At 37.9% G+C, this 17,826-nt stretch overlaps 1 protein-coding gene across 11 annotated transcripts in view; it reads right to left on the bottom strand.

Annotated features, from left to right (window-relative positions):
• The window catches only part of GOLGA4 (golgin A4), a 128,099-nt gene that overhangs the window by 37,015 nt on the left and 73,258 nt on the right, over positions 1–17,826 (bottom strand). For all 11 annotated transcript variants that reach the window (XM_032409007.1, XM_032409010.1, XM_032409006.1 and 8 more), the window contains 6 exons: positions 15,965–16,143; positions 13,257–13,385; positions 10,490–10,645; positions 4,553–8,796; positions 3,443–3,564; positions 2,720–2,850 (listed from right to left, as the gene is read on the bottom strand). In XM_032409007.1, coding sequence (XP_032264898.1) covers positions 2,720–2,850; positions 3,443–3,564; positions 4,553–8,796; positions 10,490–10,645; positions 13,257–13,385; positions 15,965–16,143 — 4,961 coding nt within the window. The remainder of the gene's footprint in view (positions 1–2,719; positions 2,851–3,442; positions 3,565–4,552; positions 8,797–10,489; positions 10,646–13,256; positions 13,386–15,964; positions 16,144–17,826) is intronic.

A 17,826-nucleotide genomic window follows, 5' to 3' on the forward strand; every position in this document is an offset into this window, starting at 1 on the left:
TTCTACAATGCCATCATTCAGACACATCATCAATCTGATAATAGCTTTCCAGAGGGGGAAAATACACCACTACATAAAACATACAAATCCCATATAAAACTCTAATTCTGGATATTTTAAAAGGGGAGAATGGTAGAGAATATGTCTCAGAATCAAAGGAATATAGTATTTGCTAAGAATTGCTAATATCTCTTTTAGTAATATTTGTACTTTTTTTTTAAGTAGGCTCCATGCCCAGTGTGGAGCCCACTGTGGGGCTCAAGCTCACAACCCTGAGATCAAGACCTGAGCTGAGATGGATTTGGACACTTAACCGACTGAGCCACCCAGGCACCCTGGTAATACTTGTACTTTTAAAAAGAAATTCTTCAAGACAGAGTTTGTATTTGGAGTGTTCAGATGGGAACTGCCTATTTGTCAAAGTCAGCCCTAGATCTGGCAGTTAAAAGTCTGAGGCCACACTGTCCAATAGAGTAGGCATAAGCTACCCCAGAACTGTGGCTATGAGCACCTGAAATGTAGCTAATCCACGCTGATGTGGGGGCTGCAAACATAAAAACACACAGAATCTTAAATAATACATATATAATTTTTATATTGACCACATATTGAAATAATATTTTGGATATAATGGGTTAATATATTACTATTAAAATTACGTTCACCTAGTAAAAGTCAGAGAAAGACAAATACCATATGATTTCACTCATATGTGGAATTTAAGAAACAAAACAAATGAGCAAAGGGGGAGAAAAGGAGGGAGGGAGGGTGGGAGAGAGGGACAGGGAGAGAGGGAGAGAGGGAGAGAGGGAGAGAGAGAGAGAGAGAGAGAGAAACCAAGAAACAGACTCTTAACTATAGAGAACAAATTGCTGGTTCCCAGAGGGGAGGTGGGTGGGTGGGGATGGGTGAAATAGGTGATGGGGATGAAGGAGTGCACTATCCGTGATGAGCACTGGGTGTTGTATGGAAGTGCTGAATCACTATATTACACACCTGAAACTATTATTAAACTGTATGTTAACTAACTGGAATTTGAATAAAAACTTTTTAAAAAATTAAGCTCACCTGTTTCTTTTTCCTTTCTTAATGTAGGTACTAGAAAATGTTAACTTACACGTATGGCTCCCATTTGTCTGCATTCTATTTCTAATGGACAGTGCTGGTCTGAGGCACAAGAAGGGGTTTTAGAGTAGAATCCACCCAACTCCTTCCCTCATTCTCCAATTCCTGTCTGCAAGCCTGAAACTTAGAGGATCACTCCTTTAATTTCCCTAATAAACACCAGATTTCCAAGAAGAACCATACCACAGGTTAACTTTCTTACTTGCCTCTCTGTTTCCTCACCCCTCTACCTATAGAGGTCTGTCACGACCTTGGAAAGTCTTCTGTCTGCTACCCCATACGTCCAGAGACAGAAGTAATTCACAAAAGGGAACATTCTAGCTGTGGCACAGTTCGTCCCCCGCAAATGAAGCCCCCTGACTTACTTATCCATGATGAATTACTAGTGCCTTCCCCAAGTTCCTTTCTTAGAAAGAAGTCTTTATAAATATATGAAGCTAATGAAGGGTCAGTGCTCTCCCACTCACTGTGAAGTTTTAGGTAAATCACTTAACTATGCTGAACTTGCTTTGCCTTCTGCAAAAAAAAAAAAAAAGATGAAACTAAACTAACTTTAATGTATCTTCCAATTCCAACATTCTTTAAGCATTCAAGAAACAATAGCTTTTTTAAAGCTTCGCACATATACACTCTACAGAAGTATAAGAAAATGAGTAAAATTATTCAAGCCTTTTCATAATAAGATCTAAAGTTCAAAAATTACACAAAGGTGGCATTTCTATGCATGTGCCTTATCCTGGAATTCCAGCCTTTTCAATTGCATTTAAAAATAATTATTATTATACTGTTCCTGGCTCAGACTTCTATTGCTGCCATAGTCTGTTGAGGCATGATTCTCTGATTTATGCATTCTTAATGATCAAATGGTTCCTGGCATATAGTGAAATAAGGCTTGGAGTGACTAAAGAATCTGCATCCCAACATAGCATACTTTATGTTGTTTTACATTTGAAAATTTTCTGGAGTCCAAAATACTGGCATTCATGGCTTATCTTGACACACAGAAATGGCAATGTTAATCCACCACTAGTAGAGTAAGTACAGTGAACCAACCTTCCACTAAATATAAAAGATTTGGCTGATGCATTCCATTTTTTTCCCATCTTTTTTCTCTCTTGAGAGCAACAAAAACTGTGAAAATTGGGTTGTGATGGAGTAAAGTTAACTGGCCCTCCTGGAAAGACCCCAGCTAGGTGGCCAACTCATACACACACACTAACTGCCCCATTACTTAGACTTTACCCAAGCACAAGTTCTCAATTCTTAGTCTGGTTCTCTTATAATTTAGTCTGACTGAGAGAAAGACAAGAAGAGAATCCATTCTTCCCCTTAGTAACTCACTGTTGCTTCGATACCTGCCAAGTGGACTGAACTGCTGGGTTAGCAGAATCTGCTCAGGAAACTATGATCCTGGCAAAAATCAATCAGACTCCTTATAAATATGCATAGAGTGCAAATATTAAATTTGGATAATACTGAGCCAAAACAAAAACCCTCTACATCAGAAAAGCAGGAAATCTGACAGCCTAATCTTTAGCACCACCATGAAATCCAGCACAGCTAAATTTCAAAAAAGAGAAAGAAAATAATGTACATCAAGGATTTCTTCATATCTTTTGGCTGTTCTTTGTAAATCATCTTCCTTCTCCGCAATTTTCTTATATAACTGATTTGTCTCTTCCTGATGGCTTTCCAAAAGTTCAGCTTCCACGTCCTGGGCTTTATCTAATCCATAAAAAATGGACACATACAAGAACACACATTAGGCAAGAATTAGTATCTACATCCCAATTTCAGTTCCAAATTAAATTTGATAAAAACCAATTGATCAGGGGCGCCTGGGTGGCTCAGTCGTTAAGCGTCTGCCTTTGGCTTAGGTCATGATCTCAGGGTCCTGGGATCGAGCCCCATATCAGGCTCCCTGCTCGACGGGAAGCTGCTTCTCCCTCTCCCACTCCCCCTGCTTGTGTTCCCTCTCTTGCTGTCTCTCTCTCTGTCAAATAAATAAATAAAATCTTTAAAAAAAAAATCAATTGATCATATGTACCCTCTCACAGGGCAGGAATGTCTTTATAAGGCAATTAATTAGCTTATGTTTCAGGTTCTTTCACCAGCCCCTCCTCTCCTAAAGGCAAGCTGCTGCCAAGCAAGCACAGGTTCCCATTAGAGAACTTTCGTGGACAGGAATCATTTTTTTTCTCTCCAGTTTAATTACTTAAAAGCACTTATTAGCACAGTGTGAAAACAGTAAGTGTAAATTATAAATAGTCTCTGCTGATTCTGACTTGTTCTTTACTGAATTTAAAATTTGACTCACCAATGGTTTCTTTTATGGTCATTTCCAGCTCCTGGTCCTTTTGTGCCAGCTGTGTATGGAACTCCCTCATCAGCTGTTTTAATGTGGAATTGTGCTTCAACTCAAGATCTTCCTGCTCCTGTCTGTGTAACAAAAATATAAAGAGCTAACTGTTGTCAAACACAAACCACGCCATATAATAGAGTTACCTAGTCTTCATAACAGTGCTCGTAAGATCTCATTGGTATAAAAACAGGTTTAAGGGTGCATACGTGTGTATGTGTGCGTCCAGGCACAGAAAACTCCTGGGAGGATACAGAAACTATGATTATCTCTACACAACAGTCCTGGGGATTTGAGAATTCTTTTCCCCTTAAAATTTTCATCATACACATCTATCTTATATCATAATAATGCTAATACTAAAAATAGTAAAACGAAAAGAAAGTAATTACTGGGATATGTACATAATAAGCATAATCATATATGTAAGAAATGTTTTTTTCCCCTCTAAACAGACATGAAAGAACAATGCCTTTTGCCTTAAATTGTTTTATATTTCTTCTCGGCATTTAACAACTTGATTTATGTTTCATAGTTTGGGTAGGTGAAAGTTAGGTGTATTAGGCACAATAAAAGGCACTTAATTAAAAAGGACTGTCTTAAAAATATTCATGCTGGGGCGCCTGGGTGGCTCAGTCGGTTAAATGTCTTTTTGTTTTGTTTTAAAGATTTTATTTATTTATTTATTTATTTATTTATTTATTTATTTATTTGAGAGAGAGCAAGAGAGCACGCACATGCAGGGTGAGGGACAGGTAGACTGTGCACTGAGCACAGAGCCCAATGCAGAGCTCGATCCCACCCCCCTGAGATCATGACCTGAGCCAAAATCAAGAGTCGAAGGCTTAACCGACTGAGCCACCCAGGCACCCCAAGTGTCTGACTCTTGATTTCGGCTCAGGTTATGATCTCAGGGTCGTAAGATCGAACCCCGAGTTGGACTCCATGCTGGGCATGGAGCCTGCTTAAAATTCTCTCTTTCCATCTCTTCTTCCCCACCCCGTCCCCCGCTCTCACTCTCTCTCTAAGGTAAATAAATAAAATAAATATTTGTGCTGAAAAACTTACTTGATTTTCTCTTCCATTTCTTGTTCATATTCTTTCTTCATGATATCCAATTCTTGCTGATGCTCCTTCCGCAACATTCGAAGATCTTTCTGCAACTTAACAATCTCCTTGCCCAGCTTCTGCTTCTCCTGCTCTGCCCCTGCTAATTTAAATTCCAGGTCATTGTGCTCGGCCTCCATGTTACCAGGCAATCTGGGTTGGACTACATGTGATTTGGACTTTTCTTCAGCACTTTCTTCCAAAGCTTCTGTGGGTTTATTTTTTCCCTCCATCTGTTGTTGTAAAGCCTGTAATTTTTCAAATTTTGAGGTCAACTCTTCCATTTCAACTCTATGCCCTTCCCTCTCTCTTACTAAGCAGGAATCCAGCTCTTTTATCTTTTCCTCCAAGATGTGACAGGCTAGTTCCTTCTCCTGGAGTGTTTTCTGGACATCATCAACCACATTTTCCAAGTTTTGCTTTGCCCCTATGTTATTTTTACCTCCCTCTTCTTCCACATGCTGGGATGCTATCAAGGAATAGTTCTTGCTTTTTTCTTCAAGTTCTTTCTGAAGATGATTTATCATAATTTGATCTTCATGCTGCTTTGCTTCAGCGTGTTCTATCTTTATTAAGAGCTCCTGGTATCTGCCCTGCATTTCAGAATGAGAGGATACCATCTCTTCTTTTTCCTGCTCTAGCCTCTGCAACAGCTTTTCTTTTTCCATTAGACTTCTCTGTAAAGCACTGACTTTGTCTTCGTATGCCTTCTGCACACAGCCTTGGAGGCCCGCTTCCTCTTGCTCAGCACAGGCTGCCATGCGTTCTGCCAATCTGGATACAGCTGACGCCTCTGACTGTGGTGGACCCTCCACTGATTGAAGTTTTTCTTCCAAGACCTGAATTTCTCTCTCTTTCTCCTGCAATTTTGTGTTTAGCTCACCCAAATGGCCCTCTGTGTCTTTTTTATATTGCTGTTCTTTCTCTTCCATTTGAGATAACAACTGCTTCTTGATGGCAGCAATTTTTTGTTCGGCTTTTTTCTTCAGTTCTGCTAATTTTGCAGCACTTTCTAACTCAAGCCTATCTTCCAGTGCCTTCAACTCCTCTTCTTTGCCCTTCATACCTGAATTCGCATGTTCCAGTTCTTTCTTCTTGGTTTCAAGTTCAGATTTCATGGAAGACACTTGCTTTTCAAGTCTTGAGACTTTTTCTTTAGCTTCTTTAACTCTGTTGTCCTTCTCTTCTCCTAACTCTTGAATGTGCTGAAGTTTCTGCAGCATTTCTTTCTGTTCAGTGTCCTTTTGTTGATTGTATTTGTTAAGAGCTTCATTTAAGGACTCAATTTCAGTTATTTTCTGAGTAAGATGCTCCTGTAATTCCACAATTCTTGCCGTCTGAGTTTTTAACTCAGTCTCTAAATTACACTCCTTTTTCTCCAGCTTGCTCTTCTTATCTTCCACTTCACCCTTTAAACATACCAATCTCTCATTTTGCTGATCAAGGTCCTCCTTCAGTGCATGTATCTGCTCATCCTTTTCACTGGCTTCCTTTGTTTTTAACTCAAGCTGCATCTGCAATTCTTTATTAGTACTTTGATACTGTATGAATTTTGACTGTGCTTTCTTCTTCCATTCTGAGAACTTGTTGGACAAGTGATCTACCTGTTCAAGAGCAGAGACCTTCTCTTTACTCAGAGTTTCAACTTTCAAAGATAAATCTTGCACCTGACCCAGCAATTCACGTTGTTGTTCCTCATATCGCTTACTTAGTGATGAAATGGCTGCTTCTTTCTCAGTTAGGCTGATGCTGTTCTGAAGCTGGGTGTTCAAATCAGTTAGCTGTTTACTAAGACTGCTGATCTCAGATTTCTTTTCTTTAAGCTCTTCTTTCATCAGTGTGACAGCGTTGATGTTCTCTGATAACTCTTTCTTCAACTGCGTGATACAAGACTCCTTTTCAGAGGCAGCCTGTTGCTGGTTGCCTCCTTCCCTCTGTAAGGCTTCTTTCTCCATTACAAGACCTTCAATATCAGCCTTCATGCTCTTAATCTGATTTTCTTTTTCTTCTAATTGACGGGTAGCCTGTTGAAAAGAACTATTTAGTGTATTCTGCTCTTCTGTTAGCTGTCTAAGCTGTGCTTCTAATTCAGAAACTTTGCAAGTTTTAATCACTAGTGCCTCCTTAACTTTTGTTGTGTGGTTCTGGCAGTGGGAAATTCTAGCAAGAATGGCATTAATTTTACTACTACTAATGTTGATGAGCTCATTTGTTTTAGCTTGTAATAGGGCTTCAGTTTTCTTAGAGTAAATTTCCAGCTGAACTGCTAGTTCCTCGGACAGTTTTTTGAATTCCAAGCTTTTGTCTTCTAGGCTTTTCTCATTTCTTTCATGTGAAGATTGCAAACTCTGGAATTGTGCATCCGTGGTTTTCAGCTTGTCAGTCAACTCGGAAACCTTCAGCTTGTCTTTTTCTGCCAGCATCTCCAGTTCAACCATACGCTCTTGCAGAGAAGTATTTTCCCTCAGACAATGATTCAAGTCACCCTCCAGCTTTTCAAGTTGTGCTTTTAGTTTAGTTTCATTTTGTGAGAGAGAATTCGTCTGAGCAGACTGCTGGTGTAACTGTTCCTGTAATTCCCTTACTGCTGTGTTCTGCTTAATGCCTTCTTCTTTCAGCCACGCTAGTTCCCTGTTCATCTCTTCTTTTTCACACGCACTTTGGAGGATCTTTTGCTTCAGTTCTGCTACCTCTTGCTCTTTTTCCTGTAACTGGATTTCATGTTGTTCCTGGAGTTCTTCAGCTTGCTGATTAAGTTTCTTTTCCCAGACCGATACGACATCACTGAGTTCTCGTCTGTGTACCTCAGTGAGACTTTCTATCTGCTCCTTTTGGTTTGTTTCCAGTCTTGACACTGCATCACTGATTCCAGCGGAGTTAGCTTGTGCCATTTCCAAAATTTTGGCATTGAACTGTTTTTCTTTCTGACTAAGCTCTAGAACCGTATTTTCAAGCTCTTTTTTAAGTTTGGCTTCCTGATCCAGTAATTTTTTCTTTAATGTTTCTTGCATCTCCTTTGCTTTCTGCTTAATTTTTTCCATCTTTTTTTCTTGATTTTTGAATTTGGTTTCATATTCCTCATGTAAAACACTAAAACTGTCCTCCTTGGCTGATAATTTCTGTTTGAGTGTTTCAATTTCTTTGCTCTGTCCTTCTCTCATTTGTAAAATTACATTTTCTTTTTCTATCAAGCTCTGTTTTGTCTGTGCCTGTTCTGTGTTAGTATCTCTAAGTTGGGACTCATAGCATTGGGTTAAAGCCTGTAGTTTTTCCTCCATTTCACTTTTCTGGTTTTCTAGTTGCTGCAATAAGTCCCGCACCTGGATTTTGTGAGTGTCTAACTCAGTACAAACATCCTTCTTTTGCGTTTCAACTTCAGCTACCTGTTCTGTAAGAAGAATTCTTTCCGTTTCCAAGTCCAACAACTTCTGCTGCAATTGAGCCAAGTGCTCCTCAGATGCTTTGGCCTGCTCGTGTGTAGTACTCTGCTGTGACTGAAAAAGAGCCAGCTTAGCAGATGCCTGCTGGAGTTCCTCTTCAGACCTTTTAATATCTGCCTCTAAGTTTTCCACATGAGCCTGCTGCTCTTTCAAATGCTTGTCCTTTTCCTTCAGAAGAAGCCCAAATTGATTAATTTCATCTTTTAATGCCTTCTCAGTTCTCTGGATAGACATCTCTTGTTCTTTAATGATATTCTCGACTTGTTGCTGGTGATGGCTTTTCTGTTCATCTAGCTTGGCCTCTAGCTCCTGCTTTACTTTATCTGCTTGATCCTTTAGTACAGAAAGTTCCTCTTCTAGCTTGTTCCGGGCTTTTAATACGTCTGACAGTTCAGAAGACAATGATTCCAGTTCTGTTTGCTTCACGTCAAGTTTTTCGAAAGTCTTTTCATTCATCTCTTCTATGTGGGCCTGGAAGAGACTCTCTTTGTCTTTCAACAATGTTTCTTTTTCTTGTTCATGCTTTTCTCTAAGTTTTTCCATTTCAGTCTGATGCTGTTGCTTTAACACTTGGAGTTTTTCAGTCCAAAGGGTATCCTGCTGATGCTGCAAGCTTTCCAATTCTGTCTTGTGTTTTTCAACCATGATTGTAATTTCTTTATTGTGCTTATTTTTTTCAGCTTCCAAATGAATAGCTAAATCTTCTGATTGATTTTTGCTTTCTTGCAAGCTTTTTTCCAAAGAACTTTCCAATTCAAGAATTCTCTGTTAATAAAAACAGATGTATTTTTATTAAAGTACAGACTTGCTTATTAGCAAAAATACATGACATAATGTCTACACCTGTTTAAAAATTAAAACTTAGAAAAATAACTCTATATATCATGCCAAACACTAGAAAGCATAGAGAATCTGTGCTCAATTCCTAAAGGAATCGTGTAACAAAGAAAAAGATTCTATTCTAACACAACTTAAAACTTCAGATTCTTTCTACCTACTTGGGTAACTATTTCAATCATGCATATTTTCAAGAATATTCTGAATGCATAGTCAAAAAGAAATAAATCATAAAGTAGATAATAGTAACTATTGGTAGGAAGACGGTTATTTTTTTCTGTGTGTTTTTTAAGGCCTATTAATAGTATTCTATTACCTTCATAATTTGATTTTGGAAGATAAATAGTGTATCTGGTTTTTCCACTGCAAAAATGATTATTTAGAAGATTTTTTGCAAAAAGCTACTTATACAAATTTTACCAAAGATTACTGTTAGCTCATGAAAATGTCAATCTTGGACTCTAAAGGAAAAAGAGCTAAGTAAGGCAGAGCCATGCAACATCAGAATGGAAAAAGTCCTAAGGAATTACCAAATCCAATTTCTCCGTATGACAGGTGAAGAAATTAAGGTATGATTAATTTACAAAGCTGGCAAGTGGAAAAATCTAAGTCTCCTGAGTATCCTATCTACTCCCCTCCACCATGCCACCTTACATAAATGTTGGACATGGAAAAGTAAAGTACAGTTTAGAACTATGGGAAAGAAGTGTGATTCTTTCACTGTCTAAACCAAAGCAAAAGTATAAATAACATCAGTTTATTCAAAACAGGTCATACATTTCATATATTGCTAAGGGAAGGGCCAGAGGGCCTTAAAAATGTGCACACTGAGACATATAATACAAATTTGTTCACATATATATAAATTTGTCCACCATTGTTTTAATATGGGAAAACTTTTGTTAAAAGCAGGGCATTGGGGTGCCTACACTGTGACAGAGAACAAGAGGCGCCTGGGTGGCTCAGCATCTGCCTTCGGCTCAGGTCATGATCCCAGGGTCCTGGGATCGAGCCCCGCATCGGGCTCCCTGCTCAGTCAGGAGCCTGCTTCTCCTTCTCCCACTCCCCCTGCTTATTTTCCCTCTCTCGCTGTCTCTCTCTCTCTCTGTCAAATAAATAAATAAAATCTTTAAAAAAAGAAAGAAAGAAAGAAAACAAAGAAGAAAGAAAGGGAGGGAGGGAGGGAGGAAGGGAGGGAGGGAGGGAGGGAGGGAGGGAGGGAGGAAGGAAGGAAGGAAGGAAGGAAGGAAGAAAGAAAGAGGACGAATTATGTCCAGGACATGGCATGAGATGAAGCCAGGGCAAGTGCTGCCTACAAAGCAAGGCCACTTCCTAAAGATCAAGGGCAAGTAAGCAATGGAGTGGAGATGCTGCAGAGCCTGAGTGCAGAGAGTCAGAGTGGATGGCTGACAGAAACACAGCCAGCTAAAGGCAGAGTCAGCAGCACCATGCAGCAAACACTAAAACCACTCACAGGAAAAGCTATTATCTGAAAATGCAGTGCAGGTATGTGAATCTAACCCAGTAAAACAAAAGCTTCTCAACAACTTTATACTGACTGGAGAGATAACAATAGTTTCTATATACAAATAATTCCAACCTGAATATTATTTAAACTTACAGTTCTGTAAGTTTCTGCTTCTTGCTGAAGGTCCCGAAGTTTATTTTCACTTTCCATGAGGATTGCTTTCTTCTGCAACTCTAACTCTTCCAGGGCCAAAGATTCTTGCTGTTCTTTTTCTTGGGTAATCTTCAAATATTCTGATTGACTTTTTTCCTGTGCCAAAAACAATACCACCTTAGACCCACATAAATCTTCAGCATTCCCAAAGCACTTCCACAGGAATCATGTCTTTCATTTGATCTGCACACCAGCCCTATGAGGTAGGCAGTATCATCACCTCTCTCTTCCCATGCCCTAGCCTGCAGAAACAAAGCACTGTGGCTATTCCAGTGTGGTCCAGCCAATATTTGCCACAATTACTACTGAAAAGAAAAATTTTGTTCCAGTAACCGCACTACATCTGCTATTTTTCCACTATTTAAAATATTTGGAAAACGTGGCTTAATGTGAAGGGTCCCCAAATTGTCACTACTTCTTCTCTGCACTCCAGAGTTTGATTATTTCAACTCTAGGCCAAGAAACTAGATTGTAAGTTTATATAATTTGTGAGAAATACCTCATTAGGGAACCCCACATAGAAAACCAAATCAAAATCAGAAAATTACACGTGAATATATGGATTAGATCAAGGAAATATCTATAAAAGCCTACATAACTCTTCTCAGATGACCTGGGCTCTTTTATCACCCTCTCAAACCCGAAAAGCTTCTTCTTTGATTGCCCTTATTATATATCAACATCTATATTAAAACCGTTTACTGCTTTGAAAAGAGAAGCTCTAGAGAGCACTTTTAACATTTAGTGGCTTTGGACTCCAATTAAGAATACTTATCCATACCTATTGCATAGAGTTCATGTTGCTAGTAGCAATATTTTCAGTTCACTACACTCTGGTGAAGCACATTGCTTTAAGGAAAGGTGTTGTGCCATATTATAAGCAGACTGATAGGAGAATATTAGTTTCTAATCAATTTTAAAACATCATTTTAAATATACTACATTGTCTAATGTAAACTACATTTTATTTATTTTTAATTTTTAAAAAATATTTTATTTATTTGACAGAAAGAGACACAGCAAGAGAGGGAACACAAGCAGGGGGAGTGGGAGAGGGAGAAGCAGGCCTCCCGCTGAGCAGGGAGCCCGATGTGGGGCTCGAACCCAGGACCCAGGGATCAAGACCTGAGCTGAAGGCAGACACTTAACGACTGAGTCACCCAGGCACCCCTATAAACTACATTTTAAATACATCTCTCTGTGCCCATAAAAATAAAAGAGGACATTTTAATAGTTTGTTGAACTTTGACTATCAACACAAAGCTAACTTCTTTGAGGAACTAGGTAGAAAGGGGAGCAGAAAGCAGCAAGTGCACGTGTGTGCATGCTTCATGTCTATCTGTAGCCTGCTCTCTCAGAATATATGAGTAGATCAGTTCTAGAACGCAGTTTTAACAAGGCCAATGTTCAAGTCTCAGTGTCCCCAAAGGCCAATTACTCCAGCATGAAAACACACAGATCTTTATGACAGGAATTTTTTAGAACAATTCCTGGCTTCATTTATGTCCTGCTTTGTTCTTTAATTTTTATGCCCCTATGCTGTCCTGTTATAGTTTTAAGCATTCTCGTAAACTATTTTAAATCCTTTCTGGACTGGAGTGCCTGGATGGTTCAGTCAGTAGAGCATGTGACTCTTATCTTGGGGTCCCATGAGTTCGAGCCCCACGCTGAGGATAAAGTGTACTTAAAAAAATAATAATAATAAATAAATAAATAGGGGTGCCTGGGTGGCTCAGTCAGTTGAGCGTCCGACTCAATTTCGGCTCAAGTCATGATCTCAGGGTCATGAGACTGAGCCCTGCATCAGGCTCTGCACTCAGGAGGGAGTCTGCTTAAGATTCTCTCCCTCTCCCTCTGCCCCTGCCCCAGCTCGTGCTCACTCTCTCTAAAATAAATAAGGTCTTTAAAAAATAAAAAAGATTAAAATTATAAATACTATTTCTCATCCTTTTGCACTAAAAGTTTTTTAAAATTATACATACTATCTTATGGATAATAATTTCATATAAAAACAATCAAACTACATTTTTCACATTAATACTTTTTTTTGGCATTAATACTTCTTATGGTAACCTATATAAAAAGGCTTTTCACAATTTGAAAAAAAATTTTTTTTTTGTTTTAAACTTTCAAATTACACTATTCCCCAAAATCTTACCTTTGCTTTTCTGGATATTATTTTGGTTAGTCCAGTCAGTCATTTTTTAAATTTTACTTTATTTTTTAAAATATAAGTATTGAAAATTACTACTGAAATTATTCTACTAAAATGAAAACTACTTGGTCATTTTCATTTTTTCTTCTTTAAAATGCATTTCAGACAAAACTTTCTGAGCCTTGAACTCTGTTATATTCAGTCTGGTGAGTTTCTAGACATTTTTCCTGAGTTATGCAGTCACTGGTTCATGGCTTCAATTAGCCTATCTTCCCCTTTACTTCTCCATAATCACAGCCTACTGCCAGGGTGAGAGGGATGACATAAAAACAAATAAACTGGTTAATGAGAGCTTGTTAGTTAATATAATTTTCACACAATACCAAGTTAACAAGGTCTGACAACCCTCTTCCCTGCCTATATCCTATCCTCTCTGCACACTCAAAGGTCAAGCCTGCCAGTAGTCTGACCTCAAGCTAAAAGGTAGGAGTGAGATGACAACTTAATAAAGCTGCAAACTTTACCTATAACAAAAACAAAATAGGTACTTACAAGAGCTGTTTTCATTTGCTCCTGAAATTGCCTTTCTTGGGTCTGAAACTTCTTGGTCAGTTCCTGCTCTTTGCTGACCAGCTCCTCTTCATGAAGCTTCTGTAGTTTAGCAATTTGTTCTGAGGATTTCTGAAAGTCAGCCAAATAGTTAAAGTGAAACAGCGAGAATAAAATATGTAACTCTACAATTAAATAATACTTTATTACAATTTAATCACCAAGCCAGTAGTGTAAGAGAAAAATCAAAACATATTTCCCACATAAATCAAAAGTCACCAAAGTCTCAATAATTAAAAGAAAAGCCCATCAAGTATTGTTCATTTATTCTTTTTATGTTTTTATTTTTTTTTAGAGAGAGTGCAAGGTGGGGGAGGGGCAGAGGGCGAGGGGGAGAATCTTAAGCAGCCTCGTGCCTGACATGGGGCTCGATCTCATGACCCTGAGATCATGACCTGAGCGAAAATCAAAAGTTGGACACTTAACCGAGTCACCCAGGTACCCCAAGTGTTTCTCATTTAAGACAAGGATGGCTGTTGCTTCAGTAATAAGTCCTACTGGGTTGGAGCATTTCCACATCTTGCAGGGATGTTCCCCACCAATCATGATGGGGAAGTATAGGAGGAGGAATAAGGATGCTCTCAAAGAGGGCACTCCACTATGGTCAAGCTGCCCTGGCTGCACCAATCTAATGACGCCTAGCTTTCCATGCATATACTATTTATTAAAAAGTATTGGCCTTGTTCTTTCTTGGACAGGAAGACTTAATCTTATAAAAATGTCAAACCTCCCCAGATAAATCTAAAAATTTAATATAATTGAATAAAATTACTAACAGAATGGGGAGGGAGGGGCTCACTGGATAAAATAAACATGCAAGAAGAGCCAGCACTCTTCTGAAAAATAAGAGTAATAAGGGGAGGCTACCAAATAATATAGTAAAACTGAGTAACTGTAACAGTGTAATACTGGCACATGGTCAGGAGAAGCAATGGAACAGCACAGAGAATTCAAGAAAGAGACCCATATGTAGCACAATAATTTAGTATGAAATAAAGATAGTGTGTCATATCAGAAGGGAAAACATGGATTATTAAATAAATTACCTGAAGACTACTTGGTAGTCAGTCATCTGGAAAAAAATTAAAGTGGGATCCCTACCTCACTCCTAATACCAAATAAATTCCAGTTGGATCAAAGATTTAATAATAAAAAATAAAAGCATGTAAGTGCCATAAGAAAAGTAGAATTTTAAAATGATCTTAGTGAGAATGTATTTTTAAATCAGAACAAAAATCCAGATAGCATTTAAGAAAAAGAAAAAATCTCTGCATGCCGTCCCCCAAAATAAACCAATCCCAAAGCTAAAACAAATCATAAACAAAGTCAATTTAAAAAAGACAGGGGCGCCTGGGTGGCTCAGCTGGTTAAGTGTCCGAGTGTCTTGGTCCGAATATCTTGGTTTCAGTTCAGGTCATGATCTCTGGGCTCCATGCTGGGCATGGAGCCTGCTTAAGATTCTCTCTCTCCCTCCCTCCCCCCCGCCCCTCCCCACTTGTGCTCTTCCTCTCAAAAAACAAAAAAAAAAAAGAGAAGATTATTTGGACAAATGCACTATATATCCAAAGAAATAATTCCTACTCTAGGTGTGAAACATCTACAAATCAGTAAGACCAACAGTCCAACAGGAAAACAAGTTAAAGATCTGACCAACCAACTCAAAAAGAAAAACTGCCAATTCCTTTAAAACATATAAAAATATGTTTATCATACTGGTAAAAAGATAAGCACATTAAAAATACAATGTCAGGGTGCCTGGGTGGCTCAGTCGGTTAAGTGTCCGTCTCTTGATTTCAGCTCAGGTCATGATCTCAGGGTCATGGGATTGAGTCCTGCATCAGGCTCCACAATCAGCGTGGAGTCTGCTTGTCCCTCTCCCTCTGCTCCTCCCCTGCTTGCTCACTCTCTCTCAAATAAATAAATAAAATCTTAAAAAAAAAACTACAATGTCATTTTTTTAAACTGATAAGCCTGAAAAGATTAAAAAAAGCTAGGTAACACCATCCTTGTGAGGTAACACCTTGCTTGTGAGTGTATAAAGTGTCCTCCACAGAGCGTGTAGCAACTATACAATAATTAAAAATACATAATCTTTGCCTAATATTCCACTTCTAGGAATGTATCCTAAAAAAACATACAGGTGAACAAATATAAGGATATTCACCATTTGCAATAGCAAAAAATTAAAACCTAAATATCCATCAGTAGAAGATTTATTAAATTATGAAACATTCATACAGTGAAATCCTGAGCTGTCTTTAAAACAGATGCAGCATTAAAAAAAACAAAAAAACAAAAAAAAACAAATGCGGCACCATTACCAATTGTCAATGATGAGGAACATATTAAGCAGAAAAGCAAAACACAGAGCAGTATATATAACATGCCATCTTTTGTGTTAAAAATTTAAAGAGAGGATTATAAAACATAAAAGAGAAATTATATACAGAGACTATCTCTGGGAAGTATATCCAAAAAGATATAAATTCTTTTCTCTATCAAAGTGATTTTTTTCCTATATCCTGAACTCATGAAATGGTCAAGGTCTAAAACATAAATTAACTCTTCTTTACAATAAAAAATTGTAGGAAAAGCATATGACTTATGTTTCAAAATTGCTGTAGCCTGTTACAATCTAGAACTATTCTTACTTTCGTCACATCAACAGCCTCCTGTTTCACCCGACTTAATTCCAGCTGAAGACTGGTGCGTTCCTCCTCCCTTGTTTTCTCAATAGCTTTTATTTGTTCATCCACCTCTGCCTTCATTTTTCTCCGTGATTCTTCTGCTTTCTGGGCTGTACTCAAGGCTTTTTCAAGTTCCTCAAAAGCTATAATGAAAACAGGAGAAAACAAGTATCTCAAGAAATACTATCATTGAGCTAAAGTGTTTTACATTCAGTTTACGGGAACTAAGGGCAGCGGTAGCAAGACAGGTTAAAACAGTCATTTTGTTTTAAGCCAAGAGATATTTCCGAGCCGTTCAACAAAGCCACAAGAAGTGTCCAGTTACTGAAACCAATTTGTCCTTGAGTTCTGGATTCAGATCTTAAGACTGCTTATATGAACTGTTCAGGAGTTTGGAAAAAAATTAAATTACTAATGGTTCCCCACGCTCTCTACCCACACATAACAAATTCAAAGAAATGAAGACTTGTTCCTACTTCTGTATGATATAATTTCAACTGCTTTCTTGTTTGCTATGGAGTTCTTATCAATAATTAGGTAATATTATCAATAATTAGGTAATATGATGCACTCACTAGGACATTTTTAAGAATAGAAAAACTATTCTTTGACTAATTCTATTTTTAAAAACCTCTTAACCATATAATACATAAAGAGCAAAGTTTTTTGGTTTTTGTTTTACAATTTACTAGTTGAATCACATATTTAAACAATGTATTCTAAAATGAAACCTACTATTTGTATAAGTTTCAAACCAGGGCTGTTAACTAGAAAGAAATCTTTACCTGTTCAACAGTATATAGAAAGGCACAACCAGCAGGGAGTTCTTTGTGAGGTAAGAACTCAGGCCCTACAAAAACAATCATCGAGGGTACAGTAGCATGATCTTTAAGAAGGCTTCAAACCGCTCACCCAGCTTCCAACAAAATCAGACAGGTTGGATACAACGGCTGGAACTCAGCACTGAAAATATGCATATGTGTGTGCTTGTGTATATTTGTGTGTATATGCATCTGTGTGTGTATGTGTATGCATGTGTGCACTGTACACGCTCTCTTTCTCTCCACTGGCATAGCGATATGCTGTCAAAATCCTACTGCTATTATCATCCTAGATTATTTTCTTTAGTCCTCACAGAAGACACCAGATTTCCCTTTACCATAGAGATGGACTATAAACAAAACATAAATTTTCAAGATGGGTTTTTAATCCTATCAAGAAACATATGTCCAGGGGAGAGACAGTTCATTAATATATATAGTATTTTCACCCTCAGTGGCATAAGAAAGGTACAACTTCAACCTATGGCATCTCAAAAAGTAGAGCCCTTTTACTAACCACAACTTGGCTTAACAGATGGTGGACTGGGCACAGGAATTTCATACCTGAAGACAAATATCTGTTCTATAGCATATTCTTAATGGTAAATTGCATTAGTACAGAAAAAGACAAAAGAAAGGCCGAATTCTGGTAACAACTGGGAAACACAACTTACTCTGCTCAACATTTAAAAAAATAACTTCTCTGGCAACCATTTTCTTTGATACGAAAACAAAACCAGTCCAATTTATTCATTTTATATGTCCAAAAGATAAAACTGATGCTCAAATAAGGTCTAAATTACAAAGGAATATTAATTAGCTGAAATCATTTTTAAAGATTCCTGATCTAACTTTACTGGTATTTGCCTGTAAAGACCAAGATTCTCAGACATAATCAGGTTGGAAAATAAAATATTTAAAGAAAAATGTTGTTTTGTTTTTGTTTTATTCGGATATTCTTTTACTATAAATTTTAGTGTCAAGCATAAAGAAATATCTCTTGCT

Source organism: Phoca vitulina, unplaced genomic scaffold (genome assembly GCF_004348235.1).
Source record: "Phoca vitulina isolate PV1807 unplaced genomic scaffold, GSC_HSeal_1.0 scaffold10, whole genome shotgun sequence".
NCBI lineage: Eukaryota > Metazoa > Chordata > Mammalia > Carnivora > Phocidae > Phoca > Phoca vitulina.